Source organism: Cervus elaphus, chromosome 21, assembly GCF_910594005.1.
Source record: "Cervus elaphus chromosome 21, mCerEla1.1, whole genome shotgun sequence".
In the NCBI taxonomy this organism is placed as follows: Eukaryota; Metazoa; Chordata; class Mammalia; order Artiodactyla; family Cervidae; genus Cervus; species Cervus elaphus.
The window spans coordinates 63,536,280-63,560,458 of NC_057835.1; the positions used below are offsets into that span (position 1 = coordinate 63,536,280).

Genomic DNA, 24,179 nt, shown 5'->3' on the forward strand with positions numbered 1-24,179 from the left:
AAATCTGCTAACCTACTTCAAGAAATGGCTGCCTCAGTATTTCCCCTTCAAGCTTTTTAACTTCATTATTTTCTGTCTGGGTGGGAATTTCTCTTTTCTTCTCTATGTCCCGTTTCTTGCATTTTCTGTCCATTTTTCCTTATACATTCTTGCATTACTTACTTCATAAATAAGAATTAATGAACTTTTTAGTAATTGATATTTTTTTGTTTTGATTTTGTATCTCTCCTTTGCATCTTTTATGTTTACTTTTATGTGTGTTGGTAATACATACATTTAAATAGAATTTTAGCAGAACTTTTGTTAATATTGCTGCAAAATAGAGTGTGTCAAGAAAATGGAACTCATAAATTTCATTGGAACTTAACAATTAATGCATTTAATTTCTAGTTTTTGAGAACCCAGCCATAGCTCACTGCTATTTTCACAGCATACTGTAAGCACTGACAAAAGTTTTATTCCTTTAATGGGAGTCGGTGTTGGTGGGCTGATTTCCTATTGGGTTACTTGAGTTGCCCAGACATTTCTCTTTTTATCTGCTTATAGAGGAAGCAGAACTTAGAAGTAAGCAAATGCTTAAATTTTAGCTCCTTATTTTCTCCTCCTTTTGGAGTCATCAGTGCACCAGATCCTGAATACGCTCAGGAAATTGGCTATATTCAGGTCTGAATCTCCAGGGAGATAAGAGGTAGATGTGGCTAGTGTCCACTCAATGCAAAATAGAACAGTATTTGTTACTGCTCGTATTTTTTGCAAGTTTTTATTATATTGAAATATGCATAAATTTTATCATTGTAACCATTTAAAACCAGTATTTTGAATTACCACTTTAAAATATTAACATAATTTTAGACTGTTGTTTTTGAGTGACATTAAAATTTTATCAAGAGATAATAGGATTTTTGGATTGAGCAGACGAAGAATCTTTTATCCTTCCCCAATAGTTAATTTTCTAAAACAACCACATTTTATCTCTTCATGTTTAGGTGCTACTTTGAATGATAAGGATGATGACTCTCTTCCCGCAGAAACTGGCCAAAGCCATCCATTTTTCCGACGCTCAGACTCCATGACGTTCCTTGGGTGTATACCCCCAAATCCATTTGAAGTGCCTCTGGCTGAAGCCATCCCCTTGGCTGATCAGCCACATCTGTTGCAGGTGATTTAAATGAACTAGCCTTAAGGTTTCTTTTCAGTTGAGCTTATTTAAGTGTTCAGTGTAACTGTTGTATTTTTGTTAAAATTCCAGCCAAATGCTAGAAAGGAGGATCTTTTTGGCCGCCCAAGTCAGGGTCTTTATTCTTCATCTGCCAGCAGTGGGAAATGCTTAATGGAGGTTACAGTGGATAGAAACTGCCTTGAGGTAAGATAGTAAAAATCAATTGCAATATGATACTTGTAAGCTGAACACTTACCCAGGCATTCAGTTTTTTGGAAATGCGTTAATTCAGAATATTGTAGTTATCCAAATAATAGAAGTATCAGAAATTCTTATGAATTCAACAATATCATTAGTCTACTTTGAGACTTGCTGTATGTAAGGCTAATGCACCTGTAAAATGGTAGTTTCATTATGTGCTTTGCCTATTTCAGGGTTGATTGTTGTAATGCTACTGAATATTTAAATTTTTGCACATATGAGCATATATATTAACTTGTAACTTTTCTTTTTGAACCTAGAATGGGAATAAAGTAATATTAAGAATGATACCTAATATTTGTTGAAAAATTCTGTCTCCTGGGCACTGTCTCAATTAATCTTTATAACTATGTTGGGTAGAAAACATTATTGTCCTGATTTTATGGGTAAGGCATAGAAAGGTTACAAGAATTTCATGTGGGGATGTCTATTGTTAGACAATGAGTGAAGTGACAGATCTAGTTTGAGCCTGAAATTACACTGTCCTGTTTCTCCAGTGGAAAAGTAATAACATGTTTAAGAGCAGGCATATAGAAGACATGTACTTGAATGGAATTTTCATCATTATCTAAGTGACAGGGGAGGATTTGATGTACATAAGATGCTTAAGTAACCATAAATATTACAAAGATGCCTTTTAAAGTTCTCTAAGGCTGCTGTGGTGTGGTAAATGCATGGAATTGGTGCTCAGCTGTGGGAATCAGACAAGAAATAGGTTGCATCTTCCTAACTAGAAGTACCAGAAAGGGATTATTGAACTTCCATGTGATTTCTGTTGAATATTAGTAAGTTGAAAAGGAAATTATAGTCAATTTATTCTTAATATCTAACATTTAAATGTAAAAATTCATAGGTTCTTCCAACTAAAATGTCTTACGCTGCCAATTTGAAAAATGTAATGAACATGCAAAATCGTCAAAAAAAGGAAGGAGAAGAACAGAACGTGGTGCCAGAGGAAGCTGAGAGTTCAAAGCCAGGCCCATCTGCTCATGACCTCGCGGCACAGTTGAAAAGCAGTTTACTGGCAGAAATAGGACTGACTGAAAGTGAAGGGCCACCTCTTACATCTTTCAGGTATTTGTTAAATGAAGGTAGTTTTTCTGTGCTGTTCCTTTATGGCTACTATAATTTTTATAAGAATTTTTATTTAGGAAATTTATAATCTATTTCATTTGTATATAAATAATAGGATGGAATGTTATTATTTTTGTTTTCCTAGTTTATAATCAGATATTTAAAATATTAAGAGATTTCTGGATTTGGGGGGAGGGGGTTGTGACTGTTTTGTCACTGATTGGCGTTCTGATTTTCTCTGTTTATTGGAGAAATTGTGACTCTGTTTTTAATGTTCAGTGCTGAGTTAAAGTGTATATCCACATCAGATTGCCAGTTACATACTTGTTAGCCGGAGCTTAGATGTGGTGGTTGGGGGGAGAGGATGGCATGTGAAAAAAAGAGTTTCTAGATGTGTGATCTACACATTTGCTTGGTTTCACGCCTTTGCCAAGTTCACATTTAGTAATCCTCTTGCAAGAGGTAGGTTCTTTGCTTTCCCAGTAAAAATTTGCCATAGTATATAGTGTGACTCGGTACAGCTCATCACCTAATGATTTGTTTAGTAACTGTCTTATGCTCTTTGGTTTTTGGTTATGTAATGTCAGATTTCCTTTTTTTTTTTTTTTGCTTAGGAGGAGTTAAGCTAGTTTAGGAAACTATGTACATCATATATACACAGTACAGTAATCTACAACCATAAAAAACAAGAATTGTGGACTGAGGTGGCCCCAGCTTCCTAGAGACAGTATGATTTGGACTGAGTTGGTGAGAAAGTGTTAGAAGCAGATAGACTGAAGGAGAGAAGAATTAGAGGTAGAGAGAGAAGCTAGTATTCATTCTGGCTAATGGTGACAAAGGGACTGAAGTGGAATATTGTCTTTGGGGATGAAAAGGAAACCATGGGGTAAGAAAAGAAACTCATGAAGGGCTTGATCACTCTGGAGGAACCGAGGGAAGAATAAAATTTGTTGAAGTCTGTGCAACAGGAAAATAGGCGGTACTTTTGAAGGAAATTAGGAGGCAGTGTCATTGTAGTGAAGAGGTCATACTCAGTTTTACTAATTTTGAGCATGAGTTAAGTGTGATCGAAGTGGATATATTTCACGCAATGAAATTCTGGTCCATTGTGAAAGTTTGAACTAAACAGGGGTCTGGGAATCACCCAGTGGAGATGGACACTGGACTTTAAGGAGAGGAGGTAAAATTAAAGATGAAGGAGGCTGCCTCCTGGGGATGTACCCTTACATAAAGGACAGAAGGAATAATAGAGTAAAAATGAGAAGTTCTGCAAGGAACAAGTAGTTACAGGAAAATTCTCCATTAGAGAGTATGGGGTTATAAATTAAGATCTCAGCATATTAAAAGACCAAGTAAGTTACTGTTATTGACCAAAAACCAGGAAGTTTTTAAGAGTTGGCTAAATTGCTCCTCCTCTCCCCTTAAATTTCTCACAGGCCACAGTGTAGCTTCATGGGAATGGTAATTTCCCATGATATGCTGCTAGGACGTTGGCGCCTTTCTTTAGAACTGTTTGGCCGGGTGTTCATGGAAGATGTTGGAGCAGAACCTGGATCAGTATGTATTTTGAGCACCTTACATTCTATTCTGCCTGATAAGTATATATTCAGAGAATAGTTATTTCATGCATTTATGGTTTTTTTTTTCATTTTGTGTTTTTTTTTTTTTTCTTTTCTTTTTAAAGATCCTAACTGAATTGGGTGGTTTTGAGGTAAAAGAATCAAAATTCCGTAGAGAAATGGAAAAACTGAGAAATCAGCAGTCAAGAGATTTATCACTAGAGGTAAAGGTATTTAGAGTTTCTTATACTATACATATAGTATACTATACAATACTATACATGTAGTATTTATATAAAGTTTGAAAACAAAAATAGTGGATACACAGTATGTAATTAAAAATTTAAAGAAAATGAATGGTAGTCACCAAATTTAGAGAAGTGGGTATCTCTGGCAGTTGGTTTCCCATTAACATGTAATGATGAGCAGTGGGTTTGTTTAAGTATCGTTGTGAATACACAGATTTAAACTGTTGATGTGCTTCATTTCATTCATGCTCAAACAGTGTTTTCTGTAGCTAGGAAAGTGAGACTCTCACTTCAGTGAGGGTCCATCCAGTCTCTGATCACTTCCCTACTACTTGATGTATCTCATTTTCTGTTACTTTCTGTCAGTCTTTAAATCAGCCATTTCTTCAAGAAGCCTTGGATCCTTTTAACAGGAAATTGTATTTTGAGGTTATAATCTGGACTTTAAGTTGTTCACTGCCTATAGGGTTGGTCATTGTTTCCAGGCCTTTTAGTGAATAGAACTAGGAAATGCTTCTTTAAAAAAATAAGAAAATTATACCATGTGTTCACACTGATACTCCCATTTCATATTCAAGATTTAGAAATACAAGTTTTGTTTTCACCTTCAGTCTTTACTTCCTCTCTTCTGAACTGAATAATATCCAGCTCTCCAGCAACACCACTAAAATTACTCATTTGCTTTTATCCCACAGCATGCATATAGCAGTCTTAGAATCATAATGTCAACACTACTACTAACAAAATGATTATTGAAAATAGAGTTAAGATTTATTTGCAGCTTTTGTTCTTAGAGCATTTCCAATTGGAGATTTGTAGCCAAATTACATTGTTTTAAAGTCACTTGAGATAATTTCTTCTGTGTGGTTTTAGTACCTACCATCTTATCTCCACACAGTTAAGGCCTTTTGGGTCATTTTGCCTTCATTTTTTAAGGATTGCTCTCCTTTTTTTAAAAAAATTTTATTTTGTTTCATAATGTAAACTATCTACAGTTGCAAGGTGAACTCTGTAGAAGAAGTTTATATTCAGAGAAATCTAGTTTACACATTCCTATCTCTTTACTTTAGGTTCTCCCTACCCCCTTTTGGAATTTTTTGTTTGTTTTTTGATCCCCGCCCCCCGACCCCGCAACTTATTTCCCTCCAACCTTCAAAAAATATAATCATGTATATGTGTTCATCTCTGTCCCTCACTCCCCACCCCAAAGCATCACACCCCAAGTAAAATGTTACACATTTTACTCCATCTTGATTTTTCCAGTTAACAGTATATCCTAGAGAGAAAACCGTGGCTATAGAGAGAGAAATATTCTGTTCCGCTCTCTGTTTTCTAACTACCTAATAGTCTTAGTACCACAGTTTATGGCTTTATCAGGTTTTTTTCAACCAGTGTCCTGTTGATAGACATTTGGGTTTGTTTCCAGTCTTTTGCTGTTACAAACAGTGGTGTGATGAACTGCTTTATGTGTGTTTCTCTATTTGGCTAGTGTGTCTTTGAGATAGAATCATAGATATGGGTTAGAGGGCATGCGTATATATAATTTTGTCAAATATTGGCAAATACTCCTACATAATGTCTGTATATTTTTGTACTTTCTGCATCAATACAAGAGTACCTGATTCTCCAAAGTCCTGCCTGCAGCTTGTAGTCAGATTTTTAGATTTTTGCCAATCTAATAGGCAGTATAATTTTAATTTGTATTTCTCTTATTTTGAGCAAAGTTAAACGTTCTTTCATAGATTTCATGTACCATGGCTGGTTCTTTTTCTGGGAACTATTATGTATGTTGACATATTTTGCCCATTTTTCCTATTGTTTTTTCCTCAATTTTTTTAGAAACACTAAGTGATACATATACACTATTCATGAATCTTTGTTGGTAATAGAAGGTGCAAATATTTTTCCCAGTTTATCATTTTTTTTTTTTTGCTTTTACTTTGCTATGGTATTCTATAGCAAAGGAATATCCTATCTTTTTTTTAAGGATTTAAAAAATTTCACACTTGATCTGTTTGCAATTTATCTTGCTATATCCCCAAACTGGATGAATGGCTGTGTTCTGGTGGATCTTTTAAGAAAATGTTCTAATTGAGTTAAATTCCATTATCCTGATTTAATGTAAGATACTCTTGTGTGATTTAGAGTCCTACTTGGAATGTACAAGCTTGTGAGAACCCAGATACTTCATAGCTATTTCAACTGTCAAGGAAAAGCAAAAATTAGATTTTCAGATTTTACATAGAAAAATTGCAAGGTGGTTTCAGCACTGAATTTACTGCATTTTGTTGCGTTTCAATAGGTTGATCGGGATAGAGATCTTCTTATTCAGCAGACCATGAGGCAACTTAACAATCACTTTGGTCGAAGATGTGCTACTACACCTATGGCTGTACACAGAGTAAAAGTTACATTTAAGGATGAACCAGGAGAGGGCAGTGGTGTAGCACGAAGCTTTTATACCGCCATTGCACAAGCTTTTTTGTCAAATGAAAAACTGCCAAATTTAGATTGTATTCAAAATGCCAACAAAGGCACTCATACAAGTAAGTACTCTAGAGGTAACAAGCTCATAAAAATTCTTTGCTTGTATGATTGAAACAATGATGATCATGTTTATATGTGTGTTTAGTTGGAGAACTTTATATTTATACTTTTATACTATTTTATTCTATATCAATTACTTAACCTTGTTTAAACTACTCTAATCGACAATTTACCAGTTGACTTCTTTTACTGCCACATTCATTTTCATAAATGGTTTTGATTGTACGATTGAGTTTTTCATCTCAGTTTTAATGTTTGGGAAATGGGAGGTTTAACGTAATATAAAAATTCAAAGAGCAAACTGCAGGATTTCCCAATAAGTACACATACTGAGAAGAAAATGCTGTTATCTAGAACAGTGCTTTTTAAAGTATGATTTGCAGAGTTTCTGCCAGTCTCCATGAGATGGATTTTGTGACCAAAGGTAAATTGGCTATGTCACTAACTTCACTGTTTAATAAGACTTTTTTTTTTTTTTTTTTTAATGTTTTCTATGTTAACATCCTGGTGCAAGTTCTACCTCCTCAGTGATCACCACTTTGGGGTTAGGATTCTCACATGATTTTCAAGATTATGATAGTGTATTTTAAAATGTGAAAACTACAAAAGGTTGAAACTCGGGATTCATGTAAGGAAATCGTCAGTCTCATAGGTGAATGGATACACTAATTGAGGGAGAAGGAGTTAACTAACAGAATCCTGTGTTTTATTAATACCTAGGCTATAGCTGTATCTTACTACGGTTCTGTAAACTGCCCCATAGAAGCTGAATGAGCTCTGGAAAGAATTGAGGATGAAAAGATGGGGGGTGTACCCCAGCCTTCCATTATTAGTTTAACCATTTGACTTTCTGTAGTCTTACAGTTTTTTAAAAAGTTGTCAAATATGAATGAGGAAACCTAGGAAGTCATGACATTTCAGAAATAATTTTTCTGCACAGTCGTTAGGAAACCATATCTTGGTTTATGCTTAAGGTTTTAAAAAGAGTAATAGCTGAGTGTCTTTAATGCTTTTAATGCCAAAAATTAAGAATAGAGAAGATACTCAAATATATAAGAAATCTCAGCATTGTTTATGTTGAAACTAACATAGTCCTGGTTGGTACATTTTGTTTCACAACTCTGACATGACAAGGAGATAAATTCATTCTACAGAATCACTCCCAACACTCAAAACCATAGGGAGAATAACAGAAAGGCACTAACACAGATGCTAAGGAAAATGATCTTCAGTTGTCATGTTCTTACTGTGGTCGTCTCATTTCCTCACATTGACTTTAACATTTAAAGTAGTTGCATTTACATTCGTCTAAACAAAGTGTATTTCACTTTTTTCCAGGTTTAATGCAGAGATTAAGGAACAGAGGAGAGAGGGATCGGGAAAGAGAGAGAGAAAGGGAAATGAGGAGGAGTAGCGGCTTGCGAGCGGGTTCTCGGAGAGACCGGGATAGGTGAGATGGTTTTGTGTCTTTTATTGAGTACCATCATTTTGGATGAATTGGAGGTAGGCCTGAAAATAAGAGTCTCAATTATAAACTTTTAGAAAATGAAAATTAATAATTGGATAAGTGATGCGTTGTAACTAAAATAGTCTAAACAACTGTTAACTAATATGCTCTGCTTTAAAAAGCCAGGGGCAGTTGAAATTGTTTTGACTTTATTTATCACCCAAGTTCCTAAGTTTGTTTTAAAATCTTAAATTGTGGCAATTGTGTTATTTAAAACTTTCAGTTTTTCACATGTTAGAATGAGTGGCATTTCACTTTTGACTTAAAATTTCTGGGAAATATGGGTGGTCTCTTGACTTCTGGTATTTTAAAGTCCTGTTCCCTTAAAATCAAATTAATACATGCATTGCAGACTTACAGATTTTCAAGTGACAAAATCTAGATAAATTTTATTTTCCAACCATCGTTCTTTTTAGGCATTCTTCCACTCTGGTACTATAACTGGAGCTAACTATATGCTCTGGTTTCCCACTTTGTTGCAGTGATATTTTCCATTTTGCAGACAAGGGAAATGAAGTCATCATAGCTTTGTTCATCTTTCAGGGATTTTAGAAGACAGCTTTCCATCGACACTAGGCCCTTCAGACCAGCCTCTGAAGGAAATCCTAGTGATGATCCTGACCCTCTGCCGGCACATCGTCAGGCGCTCGGAGAGAGACTTTACCCCCGTGTACAAGCAATGCAACCAGTACGTATGGCGTGCTTAGCTACCTCTTAACTGGCTGTGCCATTTTGGGTTTTGAATTAAGGCTGGTATCTTAAGAAGTTGTCAGCTACTGGAAAGCCATATGATTTGAGGACTGCCAAAAAGAGGAAGCTTAGGAGGGAAAGAAGCAACACTTACTGGAGAATAATTGTATATAGCTTGATGTTTATTTTACTACATATGCCAGGTTAGCATTCTACCTAATAATTTCCTTTTGTGCTAAGCAATTGTCTGTGCATTGTATTTATTTGTACAAGTTATTGTTGCTTTTTAAAGCCAACTTTGTTATCAGCTTTTAGCTGGAACATGTTGCAAATAGTGTACTTCACTTGATAAATAAGACAGGAAGGTTTTATTTTGAATGTTCTGTCAGGGGTTTCTTTCATATTATATGAAACGTATAACCTAGTTTTCTTTTTTGTCTTTATGCATAACTACCTTTACATACTAGAGCAAAAGAAAAATAAAACAATAAATCAATTATATTTCAGTAAATCCTTAGCCTTAAATATGGGCATCTTTTTTCTTTCTGCTTCTCCTTCCGTCATATCTTCCCTCTCTTTTTTCCTACACTAAATGAAAAAAATGTTTCCAGGCCTCTGATGAAGAAGGGGAAAAAATGGACCTTGAGTATTTTTATGTTTACTCATGAATATCAAAAGTCTTTTTAAAAGACTTGTCAACAAATAAATATTAAATTAGCTTTAATAAGACTGCTAATGCATAGACTACTTAACTCCCTACCAAAGTTTTCTATAGTTAAGCTTCTAATCTCATAAACTCATGTGGTGTTAGTTCTGGTGACTTCTTTGTAGATTGTGTCATTGTTTTCTACATGGAGAATCTGTTGTCTATAAAAAAGAAGTTTTACTTTTTCTTCCCAATCTGGATTACTTTTATTTTCTTTACTTGCCTTCTTAAACTAATTGGAACTTGCAGTATAATGTCAAATGGGAAGAAATATTACAATTCTCGTCATCAAGTATCATGTTAGCTGTGGCCTTTTTCATAGATGTCGCTTATCAGGTTAAGAAAATTAATGTCTCCTCCCTTTCTCTTCTTCATAGATTCCAGTTAGAAAATATTTTGGAAGTTTTTCAGTTTATTATCCAAGTTTCTTATATTTTCTTTTTCTTTTTTTTCCCCCCTTGATAAAACATTGCTAATTTAGACAAGAGGTTTCAGAGAGTAGAGGCAAGTAACATTTGTTTGTCACTTACAGGCATTTGCAAGTAAAATCACTGGCATGCTGTTGGAGTTATCCCCAGCTCAGCTGCTGCTGCTTCTAGCAAGTGAAGATTCTCTGAGAGCAAGAGTAGATGAAGCCATGGAACTCATTATTGCACATGGACGGTAATATGCACATTTGGGAAGACGTTTTAACATTAGCTACTTTATTTTTAGGATACAGGTGTTAGCATATCTAATCTGTATTAAATAGTGCAAGACTTGAATGGTTTTAATTTTAGGAGATGGCTTAAAAATCTGAGTGAGACAGCCAAGTTTACTAGAAGGGCTGAATTTTAGCAGTCGCTTTTAGGTTTGAAGATAAATTTTATGAACCTTATTTAGAAATTAACTTATAAGAAGTACAGCTCATTCTCCACCTGAATACCTCTAATGGCAAAGGCCAGATACCTCAAGGAATTGGGTGTAATCCCTGAGTCTTTGTAGTAAATGAGAAATTTCTTCTAGGCATCCTGATTTATCTTGGAAATCATGCAAATGTTTGCTTTTATTGTGCAATATATTTGTTTTTAATATAAAACTTAAAAATATCGAACAGTTAAATTACTTACCTGTCTTTTCCCCAAGTGACAGGTTAAAGTGACAAGAAGATATGCCACCTTTAGTCTGTGCCCTGCTATCTTGGGGCTACTCTAATAACCAGTTTGAGGCTTTGAAGTGTCATTTTAAATGAAAATGTGGTGTTTTTTTTTCCCTCCTAGTTATGATATTGAATGAGGAACTTCAAGATTAGACATGGTCCTAGAGATGGATAAGTGGGTTAGCTAAACCCTGAAGTAAACAGCCATTTAACTTATTCTAGCTGTTTACCAATCTCAGAACCTTTGAATGGTCCAAGCCAAAGACTTGCCAGAAGTCTCTTCTCTTTGCTGTTAACTGTTTTTCATTTCTTGACTTTTATGTACTACATTTTCATTCCTCTTCCTCGCTTCTGGATACAGCAACACTAATATAGCTTAGCCTATTACATAAAAAGTTGCAAATAATGTGCATTTTTGTGGGGGGCGGGGGGGGGGGGGACATTTGTAAATATATGTAAGGGTTGCTATTTTAGTAGTATTTCCTGTTAAATACAAGAATATATAATATTGACTGCCTTCACCTGCCTTTATGGATTGAACAGGAATTTGTGAGTTTTCTAGAACGGTTACATACACTGGCGCATTTGATTCTATTGTGGTTGCCTTCTGAACTTCTTCCTGTTCTTTTACAGTGTTTTCCCTGAGATCAAGTTTCAGTCCCTCTATGAAGACTGCATTTATTTTGTCTTAAATCGGGTAGCCTTTAGTTCATTGTCTTGGATCATACATGTAGTATCTTCGTGTATGTTATTGCCATTTCTGCTCCTAGAACTGCATTATGACTAGTAAAGTGTCCTAGATACTTACTTACTTCAAAACTTAAATATATTGATAAAGTCTTAAAAATTTAAATGTATATGGTTTTCTCTACACTAAATTCTAGAAATTTCAGTTATCTGCAATATGAAAGGTATTGTTTGTTTTTAGGGAAAATGGAGCCGATAGTATACTGGATCTCGGATTATTAGACTCTTCAGAAAAAGTACAGGTAAGGGATGTTTTGTGGGCTTCCCTGGTAGCTTAGATGGTAAAGAATCCACCTGCAATGTGGGAGACCCAGGTTCAATCCCTGCATCAGGAAGATCCCCTGGAGAAGGGAATGGCTACCCACTCTAGTATTCTTTCATGTCTGTTAAGTGCATGCTGTATTTCAATTTGTAGGCTATGTGAGAACTTCTGTGCCAGCCAGGATATAATCATATCTCTTTCACTGATAACAACTTAAAACTCTAGAAAAACTTAAGAAAGGAACTGCTTGAGCATTCTGAAAAGTAAACAGTAGCACACAGATTGGAGGGAGTCAAAACTTGAAAAACAACTGTTGGGGTATTATTTCAGGCAGGAGAGTAAAGCTGATCCCCATTACTCCATCTTAACTGGAAGATAGCACATGCTTTAAGAAATAAACTATACTACCAGACTATCCCACATGGTGCATATGCAGAACAGACCCATAGTAGAATTAAAAGGCTTTTGGTAATGGAACCACTGACTACTCATTGGAAGGACTGTTACTGAAGCTCCAATACTTTGGCCACCTGATGCCAACTCATTGGAAAAGACCCCAATGCTGGGAAAGATTGAGGGCAGGAGGAGAAGGGGGGCAACAAGAGGATGAGATGGTTGGATGACATCACTGACTCAGTGGACATGAATCTGAGCAAACTTCACAAGATAGTGGAGGACAGAGGGGTCTGGATTGCCGGAGTCCATGGAGTTACGAAGAGGCAGACACGACTGAGCAACACTGGGACCACTGCACACAGAGGATACTTCCAGGCTGAACCTAACCAGGTTGTTAACTACCAAAGCCAAAAAATTTAGCATTCTCCATATCATTTCAACAAGACCCAGAGTTCTATAACTTGGTAAAAAAAAATGTCCAGGATACACTCCAAAATTATTCAACATACAAAGAACCAGCAGAGACTCACCAATTCTCCTGGGAAAAGAACTAAGTGATGCTAACCTTGAGATTATCCCACTTGTTGGAATTATCTTTATCTCATGGAAATTATCTTTATCTCATCTCATGGAAAAACTTTCTCTCATGTTCTATAAGATAAGCAAATGAATGGAAAAGTAAAGATTCGCAACAGAGGAATAGAAAAAGAGAACCAAGGGAAAATTATAGAAAGTATTTATGAAAATTAAAAAGTTCACTGAATAGGTCAATAGTAGAACGAAGATGATATAGGAAAGTATCAATTTGAAGATAGAAACTATCCATTTTGAAGAAGAGAAAGAAAAGATCTCAAATAACAGTTTTCGGATACCTGTTGGACCATGTTAAACAATGTCATTGGAGTGCCCAGAAGAGGAGAATGAGATTGCTACAGGAAATATTTGAAGAAATAGTAGCTGAAACCTTCCCAAATTTGGTGCACAACATATTTATTTGCAAATTCAAGGAGATCAGTGAACCCTAAACAAGATAAACTGAGAGAAAACTGTGACTAGGTATAATCAAGCAGCTGTAAAACTAATAAGAAAATAATAGTGCCTTACATATAAACCGTAATGTGCAAGGCAGTGGATTTCTCATCAGAAACTGTGAAGGCTAGAAGACAGTTGGAGCATCATCCTTAAAGTGCTTTTAAAATTGTCAGTCCAGACTTCTATCAAGGGAAAATAAATTTAAGGAATCAAGATAAAAGAAGCTACCAGAGTTTCACTGAGTGATTTTACTTAAATGGACAGAGAAGTTAATAGGCACAAGCTTTGTATATCACAATTCTGAAAGAATGAATTAAAGTTTATTTATGTTTAAATATGAAACTTGCTTTACCTATGGAACTTTACATTTAAGTGATTTAAGAGAACCAGTTTGTATGCTTTGTTAAATATCAGTCTTAGGTAATGTTAAAAATATTACTGTTAATTTTTTTTGGAGGAGGTACCTGGATTATTACTAATTTTAAAGAGGGCTATGATGGTATTTTTAAATAATAATCATTCTCTTGTATACACATATACTAAAATATAAATGAAATCTTGGGACTTGATCTCTGATACTTTGTTATTAGGAAAACCGAAAGCGTCATGGTTCTAGTCGAAGTGTAGTAGATATGGATTTAGATGATACAGATGATGGTGATGACAATGCCCCTTTGTTTTACCAACCTGGAAAAAGAGGATTTTATACTCCAAGGCCTGGCAAAAACACAGAAGCAAGATTGAATTGTTTCAGGAATATTGGCAGGTAAAGTCACTCTAATCTTAGATTTGAATTTTTAAAAAAATTTCAGTTTATGAGATTTTTCTAAAATACATTAGTCTGTAAAATGTATATATGTTCTACTATAAAATTATTTAAGTGTGTATATTATTTATGGTGTTATGTAGTCTAGAATTTTTTTAATTTAATTACTATTTGCTTGTTTTTATTTTTAGGATTCTTGGACTGTGTCTATTACAGAATGAACTGTGTCCTATCACATTGAATAGACATGTGATTAAAGTGTTGCTTGGTAGGAAAGTAAGTGATTTTAGTGAATCTAACTGCTTTTTACAGTTGCAAAATTTTTTATAAAATATATAGTTACGGCATTAACTTAATATTAAATTTTAAGGCATTCTAGTCATTATAAAGTCGTTTTCAAGTATTTAATGACATGGGGAAAAATCTCAATACATGGAGGAGACAGCATAGGAGAATGAGTGACACAGAGGTGAGTTTAGAGGGATTGACAGACCTGGATCCCGTTGCAGACAAATCTTTGGAATTTATTCTTCATTAATACAATGGTAAAGACAGTAATATAGTGCCTGGCACATAGTAAGTGCTCAGTAAGTTTTATTATTATCTGTTCTAGCAAGTAATGGCAATAGAAATAGCACTGTATTGAAACGAGCACTCCTAGCTTCAAAACTGTATGTAAGATGTATGTTGGTAGAAGGGAGAAAAGAAGGTTAAGAACATCTCGCTCAGCAATGCTTGATAATTATCTCTTGGTGACAGAATTAGCTTATTTTCTTTTGTGTTTTGGTAGTTTGATTGTAGTTTGATAATTTGACAGCTTGTACATTCCTTTATGATGGGGAAGATAGGAGAAAAACACGTTCTTTAAATTAATGCATAATGCTAATTATAATACACTATAAACAGCAAAATACTGTATGGTCTACAGATGCATACCACACATCTGATATGAGTTAGCATTGTTAAAGTTGTGGTCTGCTAATAATTTTCTCAAACCCACTAGTGAATATTGTTTTCTATTACAGCGTATCATACTATGATATATATTTTTTCCTTTTTTTTAAATGCTAACTCTATTGACATCTTAATGTGTTCCAGGTAAAATGCTCTTGTACAGAGAAAGAACTGAACTTAAAAGCTAGCAGCATAGAAATGTTGAGCCTTTAACAAGGTTTATGGAAAAGGTCATGGAATCAAACAGACTCAAATTATAACCCAATGATATGACCTTCAGCAAGTTACTGAATTCCTTTGAGCATTAGATTTATCATCTGGAATTACAGAATGTGTATTTAGGATCAGCTGCTCAGCATAATCACATTTTAATAATTAGTGCTGGTTCCTGCAGATCAATTTAGAACTTAAAGCTGTTACACTCCTGGCTTTAAATTTTTTAAAAATATATACTTTTCATACTTTGAAAATTAAATGTATTATCAGAGCCAAAGACTTATTAAAATTTTACCTCTTTAGAGCATTTATATTAGTGGGAGATTATTCTTTATCGGTGTATCATGTATCTTCAAATTAGATAAAATTTTTATCATAGATTTCAACTTAACTACTGAATCCAATTAAGATGTTTCTTTCATAATTCATTTTTAGGTCAATTGGCATGATTTTGCTTTTTTTGACCCTGTGATGTACGAGAGTTTGCGGCAACTTATTCTTGCTTCTCAGAGTTCAGATGCTGATGCTGTTTTCTCAGCAATGGATTTGGCATTTGCAATTGACCTTTGTAAAGAAGAAGGTGGAGGACAGGTAAAACAAATGAATTTGGTTAGTCTGTTGTGCTTGAAACACAGAAAAACAATTTAGATAGGTCGGGACCAAGAAAGAGAAAGAGACACCCACACATACACACGCAAAGACACAGTAAGAGATGGAGAGAAAGATGAATGGATGGAGAGTTAGACAGATTGAGAGGTTGAAGAGTTTATAGTTACTTAGGCCTAGAATGTCTGCATCTCTTAGTTGTCAAATACAGGATTGTCTCTTTAGATTTTAAAACTTTAGGAAATTGTTTTATGAACTGCTAACTTACTCCTGCTTTGTCAAAACTGGTTTTAAATGGCACTGCTAAATTTCCCACAGGTTGAACTTATTCCTAATGGTGTAAATATACCAGTCACTCCTCAGAATGTTTATGAGTATGTGCGGAAATATGCTGAACATAGAATGTTGGTAGTTGCAGAACAGCCATTACACGTAAGTTTTTTCCAAAAAATATCACTTGATCTGATGAGGCTATTTGTATCTTCTGTGTTTTAAACTAGCTTACAGTGCATTCAGCTTGCTTATGAAGGGTCAAAATTTTTAAACCAAAATGAGTTTACATACAGTATAAATTATACCCGAGTCCAGACCATCTCCTTTCTTTTGGGTAAAACTACTTGGAAGAACCATGTAATCATCAGAACGTAGATCTGGTGAGTAAAAATTTGGAAAGGATGCTTTATGGGACTCAGATGATTACTGTTTTGGAGTCCTGCAGCCATCCATGCCTCTGGTGACATACTAGGTGGACCCCTTGGACTCCGAGGCAGTTATTGGTATGGTTTATTATAACAAAAGGACTCTCACAAGGGGAGAATTATATCAGACAGTCTGGAGGAATCCAGGTACAAGCTTCAAAATTCTCTTTCGGGGGGTATAAGTTGTCACAAAAAAATACGTTCTTCCTCCAGCAGTGATTTACAGCAATGCCTATGCAGTGTTTGTGTTTAGGGAAGCCTACTTAAGAGTCAGGGCCCAGCTTTTTTCCTGGAGGCCAGTCCTACTAGCAGAGGAAATATCAGAGTCCTGTCAGACTCCTAGAGGAAAAACACATGTTCATCATAAATCACCTTTTTCACAGATAGTCTAGGCAAGCTGTTACAGCAGGACTTACTGCCACATCAGTTAGTAATAATGTAGGGAACATTCCAAAAGCCAAGTTTCCAGATGCCTGTCAAGGACCATCCTCCCATCAGACTCTTCTAAAGAGCAACATCAGGCCGACTATGTTAACTGTTTCTCCTCCTGGGGAAGAATGTTTATGAAGTGGTTTTGATCCCTATGCTGGGAATAATTGTGTGGGCTCTGGAATTCTACTGTCCGGATTCAAATCATGCCTGCAGCCTGCTCTAGCTGTGTAACATTAGCAAACTACTTAAGTACCGTGTGCGTTTGTTCCCTCTGAAAATGAGGATGGGATTAACGTTAATTAACATACGTAAGGTGCTTAGAACAGTTCTTGGCATTTCTCAGTAAGTTTGTGTCGGGGATATTGGTTTTTTGTTATCATCATACTTTTCTTAGGATATTGACAGGATAGCATGATTGACAGATTGTTTCTTAATGACCATCCTGTTTGTTACTAACATAATTTTAAAAACTATTTAACTCCTGAGATAAAATAATACTCCTTTACTGTTGAACCTATAGCCCTTTTTCTCTTCTTCCTGTTTTTTGAATTTGTTAATAAACTCAAAATACAGAACTTCATTTTTTAGTATTATTTAGTATTCTTAGGCTGTTAAAATTAGACATTGGGCTTTAATGATAATAACTGCTATGTAGAAAGTAAAGTACTGATCGTAATAAATAAGCAATTTTTGAAATCCTCTAGGCAATGAGGAAAGGTCTACTGGATGTGCTTCCAAAAAATTCATTAGAAGATTTAACAGCAGAAGACTTTAGGCTTTTGGTAAATGGCTGTGGTGAGGTTAACGTGCAGATGCTGATCAGTTTCACGTCTTTCAATGATGAATCAGGTATGAAATTTATTAAATGTTTATATGAGAAATAAACTATACAGATAATTTGGTCAGTCAGTTTTCTGGGTTTCTGGTTCTTAACCTATTTATAGGGACTTAGGAAATGCTGTTTATTACTCGGGTTTTTATATATTTTAAGGTATGTTTCAACTATGATAGCTTATTATTAGGTTATTCCTAATTCTTTTATTGCTTTATTTTTCTACGTTTTAAAGAATGTATGGTTTAGTATGAAATAGTAAAAATTCCTTGTGGTGAACAACTGTGTTAAAAGGGTTTTTATTTATTTAGAAAAAAATAATCCTTATGACAATTCTGTTGGTCTTTCCCAATTCATGTTTCTTAAGCTCTCTAAAGAATTTGATTGCATGATGTAGCCTTTTTCCCCTTCTGCCTCTCTTTTGAATTTGTTAATAAGAAACTCAAAAATACAGAACTTCACTTTTTAGAAGTTCAGAACTGAACCCAGAGCACACTTAGAAAGACATACAACACACAACCACATGAAGAATCTAGAAAGAGTAACAAGAGGTAGTGATAATCCTAGAATAACATTTGTCATCAGTGCTTGATTTGTTGCAACTTTTTCTTTTCAAAGTCCCATATTCTAGGGGTAGACTTTTTAGCTGTGACTGTACAATAAAATGGGCTTCCCTGGTGGCTCAGACGGTAAAGAATTCGCCTGCAGTGCAGGAAACCAGGGTGTGATCTCTGGCTTGGGAAGATCTTTTGGAGAAGGGAATGGCAACCCTGTCCATTATTCTTGCCTGGAGAATTCCATGGACCAGAGGCACCTGGTGGGTTATAGTCTCTGGGGTCGCAAAGAGTCAGACAAAACTGAGTGACTAACACATACAACAAAATGCTGGAACTTCCAAGAAATTAATGAGTAGACTGTATCTCTAGTCCAAGATTAATTCCATACATGAAGGTACCAGTTTTTTCCCTTTTATTATTTATATTTTGCAAACAGCTTCAGCCAAATTATAGTAAGTTAAATTTGGGTAAATTTCCTTGTTTTTCCTTCATGCTTGGTAACATGCAGATCACTGCATAATAGTTTTTGTGCTAAATAATAATATAGTTTTTAATATTCGTGACATAATAATTTGGTTTATTTATTGATATAAACTAAAAACCTAGAAGGCAAAAAATTATCTAAAGACCCTCCAAGTATGATCCTCAAATCAACAACATCAGCATCATCTGGAAGCTTTTTAGAAATGCAGACTCTCTGGTTTCTTTCCCCTTTCTTCCCCCATACCTAGTGAATGAGAATCTGCATTTTAAAAGGATCTCCCAAGTGACTTGTAAACTCATTAAACTTTGAGACGCACTGGTTTAACATCGTGAGAAAAATCATGACTTAGTGGTGGAATTAAAGTCATGTGATTTTTGAGGCTGTGGTTCGTTTTGCTTGTCTTGGTCATTGGGATAGACTAACGAACTATAGAGGTTTCACATTATACAAATGGTCTTAATTTCCTGTATTAGGATTAGGACCCCCACCCATTCACATTTTAATTTTATAAGTAGTATTCTAAAAATACAACTGATACAGAATATTTATTGAATTTATATTTATTTGTAGGAGAAAATGCTGAGAAGCTCTTGCAGTTCAAGCGGTGGTTCTGGTCAATTGTAGAGAAGATGAGCATGACAGAACGACAAGATCTTGTAAGTGTTTTCATAAAATTTGTAGAAGAATATGTAAAAACCTTAAATACTCTGTATGAAAGACAGCCTTTTGTTTTAAATTGGTAATGATTTTAATTTTGGCTAAGGAAATTGAAGACCAGAAATAAAAGGCAATTTTGTTTTTCTATTCTACAGTAGGACATCTGAAGTATGAGTAAAACTATAAACAGAGTAAAATACATCTTAGCTATTAAAATGCTATCCTTAGTCCCAGAATATACAATACCACCTTAGTGTTGAGACATGTTTTTCCCCCTATAGTGAGTGCTAATGTATGTTAGTGGCCTCTTTCGTCCATCCTTAATCTTTTTGACTAGCTGCAAGTGTTTGCAAAATTTTTTAACAGAATCGTAATTGCTCTGTATACTATGAATAGAGTAACTTAATTGTGGCACTAGGTCTCTGATTTTAATCTTTAAAGTATTAGGACTTCCCTGGTGGCTCAGATGGTAAAGAATCTGCCTGCAATGCTGGAGACCCAGGTTCGATCCCTAGGTTGCCAAGATCCCTTGGAGAAGGGAATGGTCTATGATTTTAATCTTATTACTTATTAAGTTAATAAATTAAGACAATAAATCATAAATTAAGACAGTATAAACTTTGATCATATTGAAGTCTATCAAGTCTGTAGCGTTTATGTCCAACTGTGATTATATCCAAATCAACCTGTCCATTAGCCTTAAAAGGTAGTCCCCTGTAGACTTTCTTGTAGAAATTTGAGGGACACTCCTTATTCAGAAAATCTCTATTCATATTCCTCATAGTTCCCTATGACATTTGCCCCTGTTGAACCAGCCTTAGTTCTCAGTATTCTAAACCTCTAAACCACAGTATTCCAAACCTCTGTGTATAATGTATATAATGTATACATAGAGGTTTATAATGTATAAAAAATGATACAATTTCTAGATATATCCCCCAATTTTATTTGAGAGGGGGAAATAGTTGGGCAGGAAAGCACAGAGTTTGCAGTTTCCGATTTACCTTGAAAGGTAGTTAGTAACTTACTTTTTGTGGGGAGGGGGCCGTGCGTTTAGCATTCCTTCATCTTCACATGGCCCCAGGTGCCTTCCAGTATTTCCCTACTGTAGCAAGACAGGTTGTCCAGCAGTCCTAGCTGTCAGGTTTTTTTTGTTCTTGGCTTGGCCATCTGGTAGTTTCCTAGGCTTCTCCCTAGGTTCGTTCCTTATAATTCCATGTATTTTAACTTTCATAAACTTGTAGACCAATCCTGAAGTCCCTACCAGTGCAGATACTGTATCTGTACCTGTTGGTTTTAGGAGTACCTGAGTTGCTTATTAGGGTTCCTGTAGTCAGTCTGGATTCAGAGCAAAACCAATATGTCCTGTCTAGTCAGCCAAGTTAAAATCTCACTGCATTTCTGCCATCTCCTAGAAGAGAAATTTGCTAACTATTCAGTCTTTTACAAAAGAGAGAGAATATCTCCCTCTGTGGGGGCCTCAAAATGTCCAGCAGCAGCTTTAATTGTGAGCTTCACTCTTTAAACTCCTGTATTCTTTGGGCTTAGCAGTATATCACGGTGTCCTTTACCTCCTCCTCTTCCTCTTTTGGGAGGTTATCTTCACATATTGTTAGGCTTTTCCATATGTGTCTTAGGGACATAGGAATATAACGGTTTCCTAAACTCTTCTCCCTTGAATTACTAGCCCTAGGGTTATGTATGCAATAAAACTACATACATAGTGTATTTCCCTCTTGGAAAGTCATAGTTCACTAGTAAAAGTTTTGAGAAGTCCTCTGTTATGTCTTTATCTTTTTCCAACTTCTACACTTTTTCCAGCAGTGTAGTAATCTGGCTCTGGGTAACCACATTTATCCTTGGAGAAACACTTTACATTGTTTGTTTTTTACCTGTAAAATGAGTAGGTTGGGCCAGGTTTATGTCTACAGTACCTTCTAGCCCTTTTATAAATTCTTTGAAGATTTTGGAGACGCTGACACTTGAAGAGTTTCGTTTTTCCCTGCTTCCTCCTGTAGAATTCTAGATGAGATTTCTCACATAACTATGCTTCAGGAACTAGTTTAGGGTTCCTAGTCACTCTGAGATAATGAATATATTTGTTTGTATGTGTTAAGTCGCTTCAGTCATGTCCGACTCTTTGTGACCCTATGGACTGTAGCCCACCAGGTTCCTCTGTACCTGGGACTCTCCAGGCAAGAATGCTGAAGTAGGTTTCCATGTCCTCTTCCAGGGGATCTTCCCAACCTAGGGATGGAACCCACAACTCTTAACCTCTCCTGCATTGGCAGGCTGGTTCTTTCCACTAGCGCCACCTGGGAAGCCCTTTTATTTGTCTGTTTAGTTGTGTACTATAAATGCAAGATTTTAAAAGCTTTACCTTAAGAGATAGTCACTGTCTACTATCAATGAAGAAAGGTATGTATTAATAAAAATATTTCAGGAAAGTATATCTTTGGTTTTATTTAAAGAAAAAATAATTTATACTATATTACACAAATTAGATGTGTTTTAAAACTCAATGTTAGCATGGCTTATTGCATGGATTTTGGTGTACAGTAGATGCTGTCTGACACTTAATTACTATTACAAAATTATTGTATATCACAGTGCACCACTAAAAAATATTGGGTGGTTTTGCTAGTAGATAAAATGCAGAATAACTTTTTGATAGCCTCTGTGAAGTTTGAACCTTTTTCAGAGACCTTGTGCCTTATTCCCACTAAGAGATGCTCTGCGAAATTTAGCAACAGGAAGGGCTCTTAGACAGCATTTGGTCAGGTAGCCTCATGTTACAAATGAGAAGCTGAGGCATTGAAACATAGTCACTTTTCTACATAGCTGACACTTTTTTCTCTTCCAACCCTGAAACTTTCCTTTTCAATATAAGAAATTTAAAAGACAGTTCTAAATGATACCCCTTTGTAGGTTTTAACACAAGAATGGGGCTGTATGTATAATTGCCAGAATTAAGGGTTGAATGTTAATCTCTTAAAAGCCAAACGTGTAATTATTATACTCATGTTTAGGTTTACTTTTGGACATCAAGCCCTTCATTACCAGCCAGTGAAGAAGGATTTCAGCCTATGCCCTCCATCACAATAAGACCACCAGATGACCAACACCTTCCTACTGCAAATACTTGCATTTCTCGACTTTACGTCCCACTCTATTCCTCTAAACAGATTCTCAAACAGAAATTGCTACTCGCCATTAAGACCAAGAATTTTGGTTTTGTGTAGAGTATAAAATGTGTGTATTGCTGTGTAATATTACTCGCTAATTTTGTAGATTTTTCCCATTTGTCTATAAGAGTTTATGGAAGTTGATGCTGTCGCATACCCTGTGGTACCTTTACCTTAAAGAGATGAATGCAAACATTCCTTGCTGAGTTTGTAGCTTAAAGGCCTGAGGAGCACTAGCAACATTTGACTATAATGGTTTGCTAGCCAACAACTTCTGGGTCTAACCCCAGCCAAAGATGACAGCAGAACAACATAATTTACACTGTGATTTATCTTTTTGCTGAGGGGAAAAAATGTAAAACGTTCTGAAAATTCACTGCTGCCTTTGTGGAAAGTGTTTCAGCAAAGGTTCTTGTATAGAGGGAATAGGGAATTTCAAAATAAAAAATTAAGTATGTTCTGTGTTTCATTTTAACTTTTTTTATGGTGTTTAATTTGTGGTTGGCTGCGGTTGTGTATCGTATATGGAACTTGTAAAAAAGTTCTGAACATTCAGATCTTAAGAAATGAAATCACTTTTACCTATAAAAACCACTTTTATTGCAGTTTGACTGCATTGAGCTCTAGGATATTAAATGATATCACTAATATTTTGCATGTAATTTGTTCATTTGAGGGCACTTTTTTGTACATATGATGGGGGCCAATGCACAGTACTTTATCACAATCAACTTTTTTCTTTGTATCCCTATTTCAATGAGCAGTCAGTCAGGTATACTGCACTTCAGTTCTAACTAGACATTTGTACTAAGGCATTTCAGTTATGTAAATTCAGCCTGGGCACTTTCTGATAACTGTAAAATGTTTTATAAGATCATGATTATTGAAGATACATTTTGGAAAATTTTAAATGTTCGTGAGCAGCTTAACTACTTTTGTATCTAGCCTTTTTTAAGTATCTTGTTACATTTACTTTTTTAAATAAATTACAGAAGAAATGTCAAGTAATACTGAAGAAACAATAGTTTTTATTTATGTAGTTGTACATTTTTTAAACTAAGGGCAATACAGTATTCGACACGGTTATGTGCATAAAAATTTTGTTTTAAAAAACTGAATGTACACACGGACTATAAGAAACAGAAGGAAATTGGTCCACATTTTACAGTTAGCAGAGAATCCTGAATGGCACTGGCCAGGCCACGTTTTCTTTTATACAAATGGGGGAAGTAAAATGAGCCTTACTTGGCATCAGAAGTCAATCCAGTTATGTTTAATAACTGAAGTTCTTTTTTGATGATCCATTAACTATGTAGCTTAGGATCATTATCTCTAAATTCTTGTGGTTTTAGTAGCTTTATTCAGTGGCATAATAAGGAACACTTTTCTTCACCATGTCTTCAATAATGTGACTTAGACCAGTCACTTTTCATCTTGAAAATGAGGAGAGAGTCTCTGGAGTCTTT

At 35.3% G+C, this 24,179-nt stretch overlaps 1 protein-coding gene across 6 annotated transcripts in view; it reads left to right on the forward strand.

Annotated features, from left to right (window-relative positions):
* UBR5 (ubiquitin protein ligase E3 component n-recognin 5) overlaps positions 1–23,170 on the forward strand; it is a 133,821-nt gene extending 110,651 nt beyond the window's left edge. For 4 of the 6 annotated variants that reach the window (XM_043880314.1, XM_043880319.1, XM_043880315.1 and 1 more), the window contains exons 43-59: positions 987–1,159; positions 1,250–1,363; positions 2,274–2,494; positions 3,931–4,051; positions 4,179–4,283; positions 6,604–6,847; positions 8,187–8,298; positions 8,899–9,043; positions 10,284–10,414; positions 11,818–11,878; positions 13,917–14,092; positions 14,284–14,368; positions 15,698–15,853; positions 16,187–16,300; positions 17,703–17,847; positions 19,442–19,527; positions 22,558–23,170. In XM_043880314.1, the coding sequence (XP_043736249.1) occupies positions 987–1,159; positions 1,250–1,363; positions 2,274–2,494; positions 3,931–4,051; positions 4,179–4,283; positions 6,604–6,847; positions 8,187–8,298; positions 8,899–9,043; positions 10,284–10,414; positions 11,818–11,878; positions 13,917–14,092; positions 14,284–14,368; positions 15,698–15,853; positions 16,187–16,300; positions 17,703–17,847; positions 19,442–19,527; positions 22,558–22,770 (2,402 nt within the window). In that variant the 3' untranslated portion in view covers positions 22,771–23,170. The remainder of the gene's footprint in view (positions 1–986; positions 1,160–1,249; positions 1,364–2,273; positions 2,495–3,930; positions 4,052–4,178; positions 4,284–6,603; positions 6,848–8,186; positions 8,299–8,898; positions 9,044–10,283; positions 10,415–11,817; positions 11,879–13,916; positions 14,093–14,283; positions 14,369–15,697; positions 15,854–16,186; positions 16,301–17,702; positions 17,848–19,441; positions 19,528–22,557) is intronic. The other 2 variants (XM_043880316.1, XM_043880318.1) reach the window with 1 other exon arrangement.
* The last annotated feature ends 1,009 nt before the right edge of the window (positions 23,171–24,179 follow it).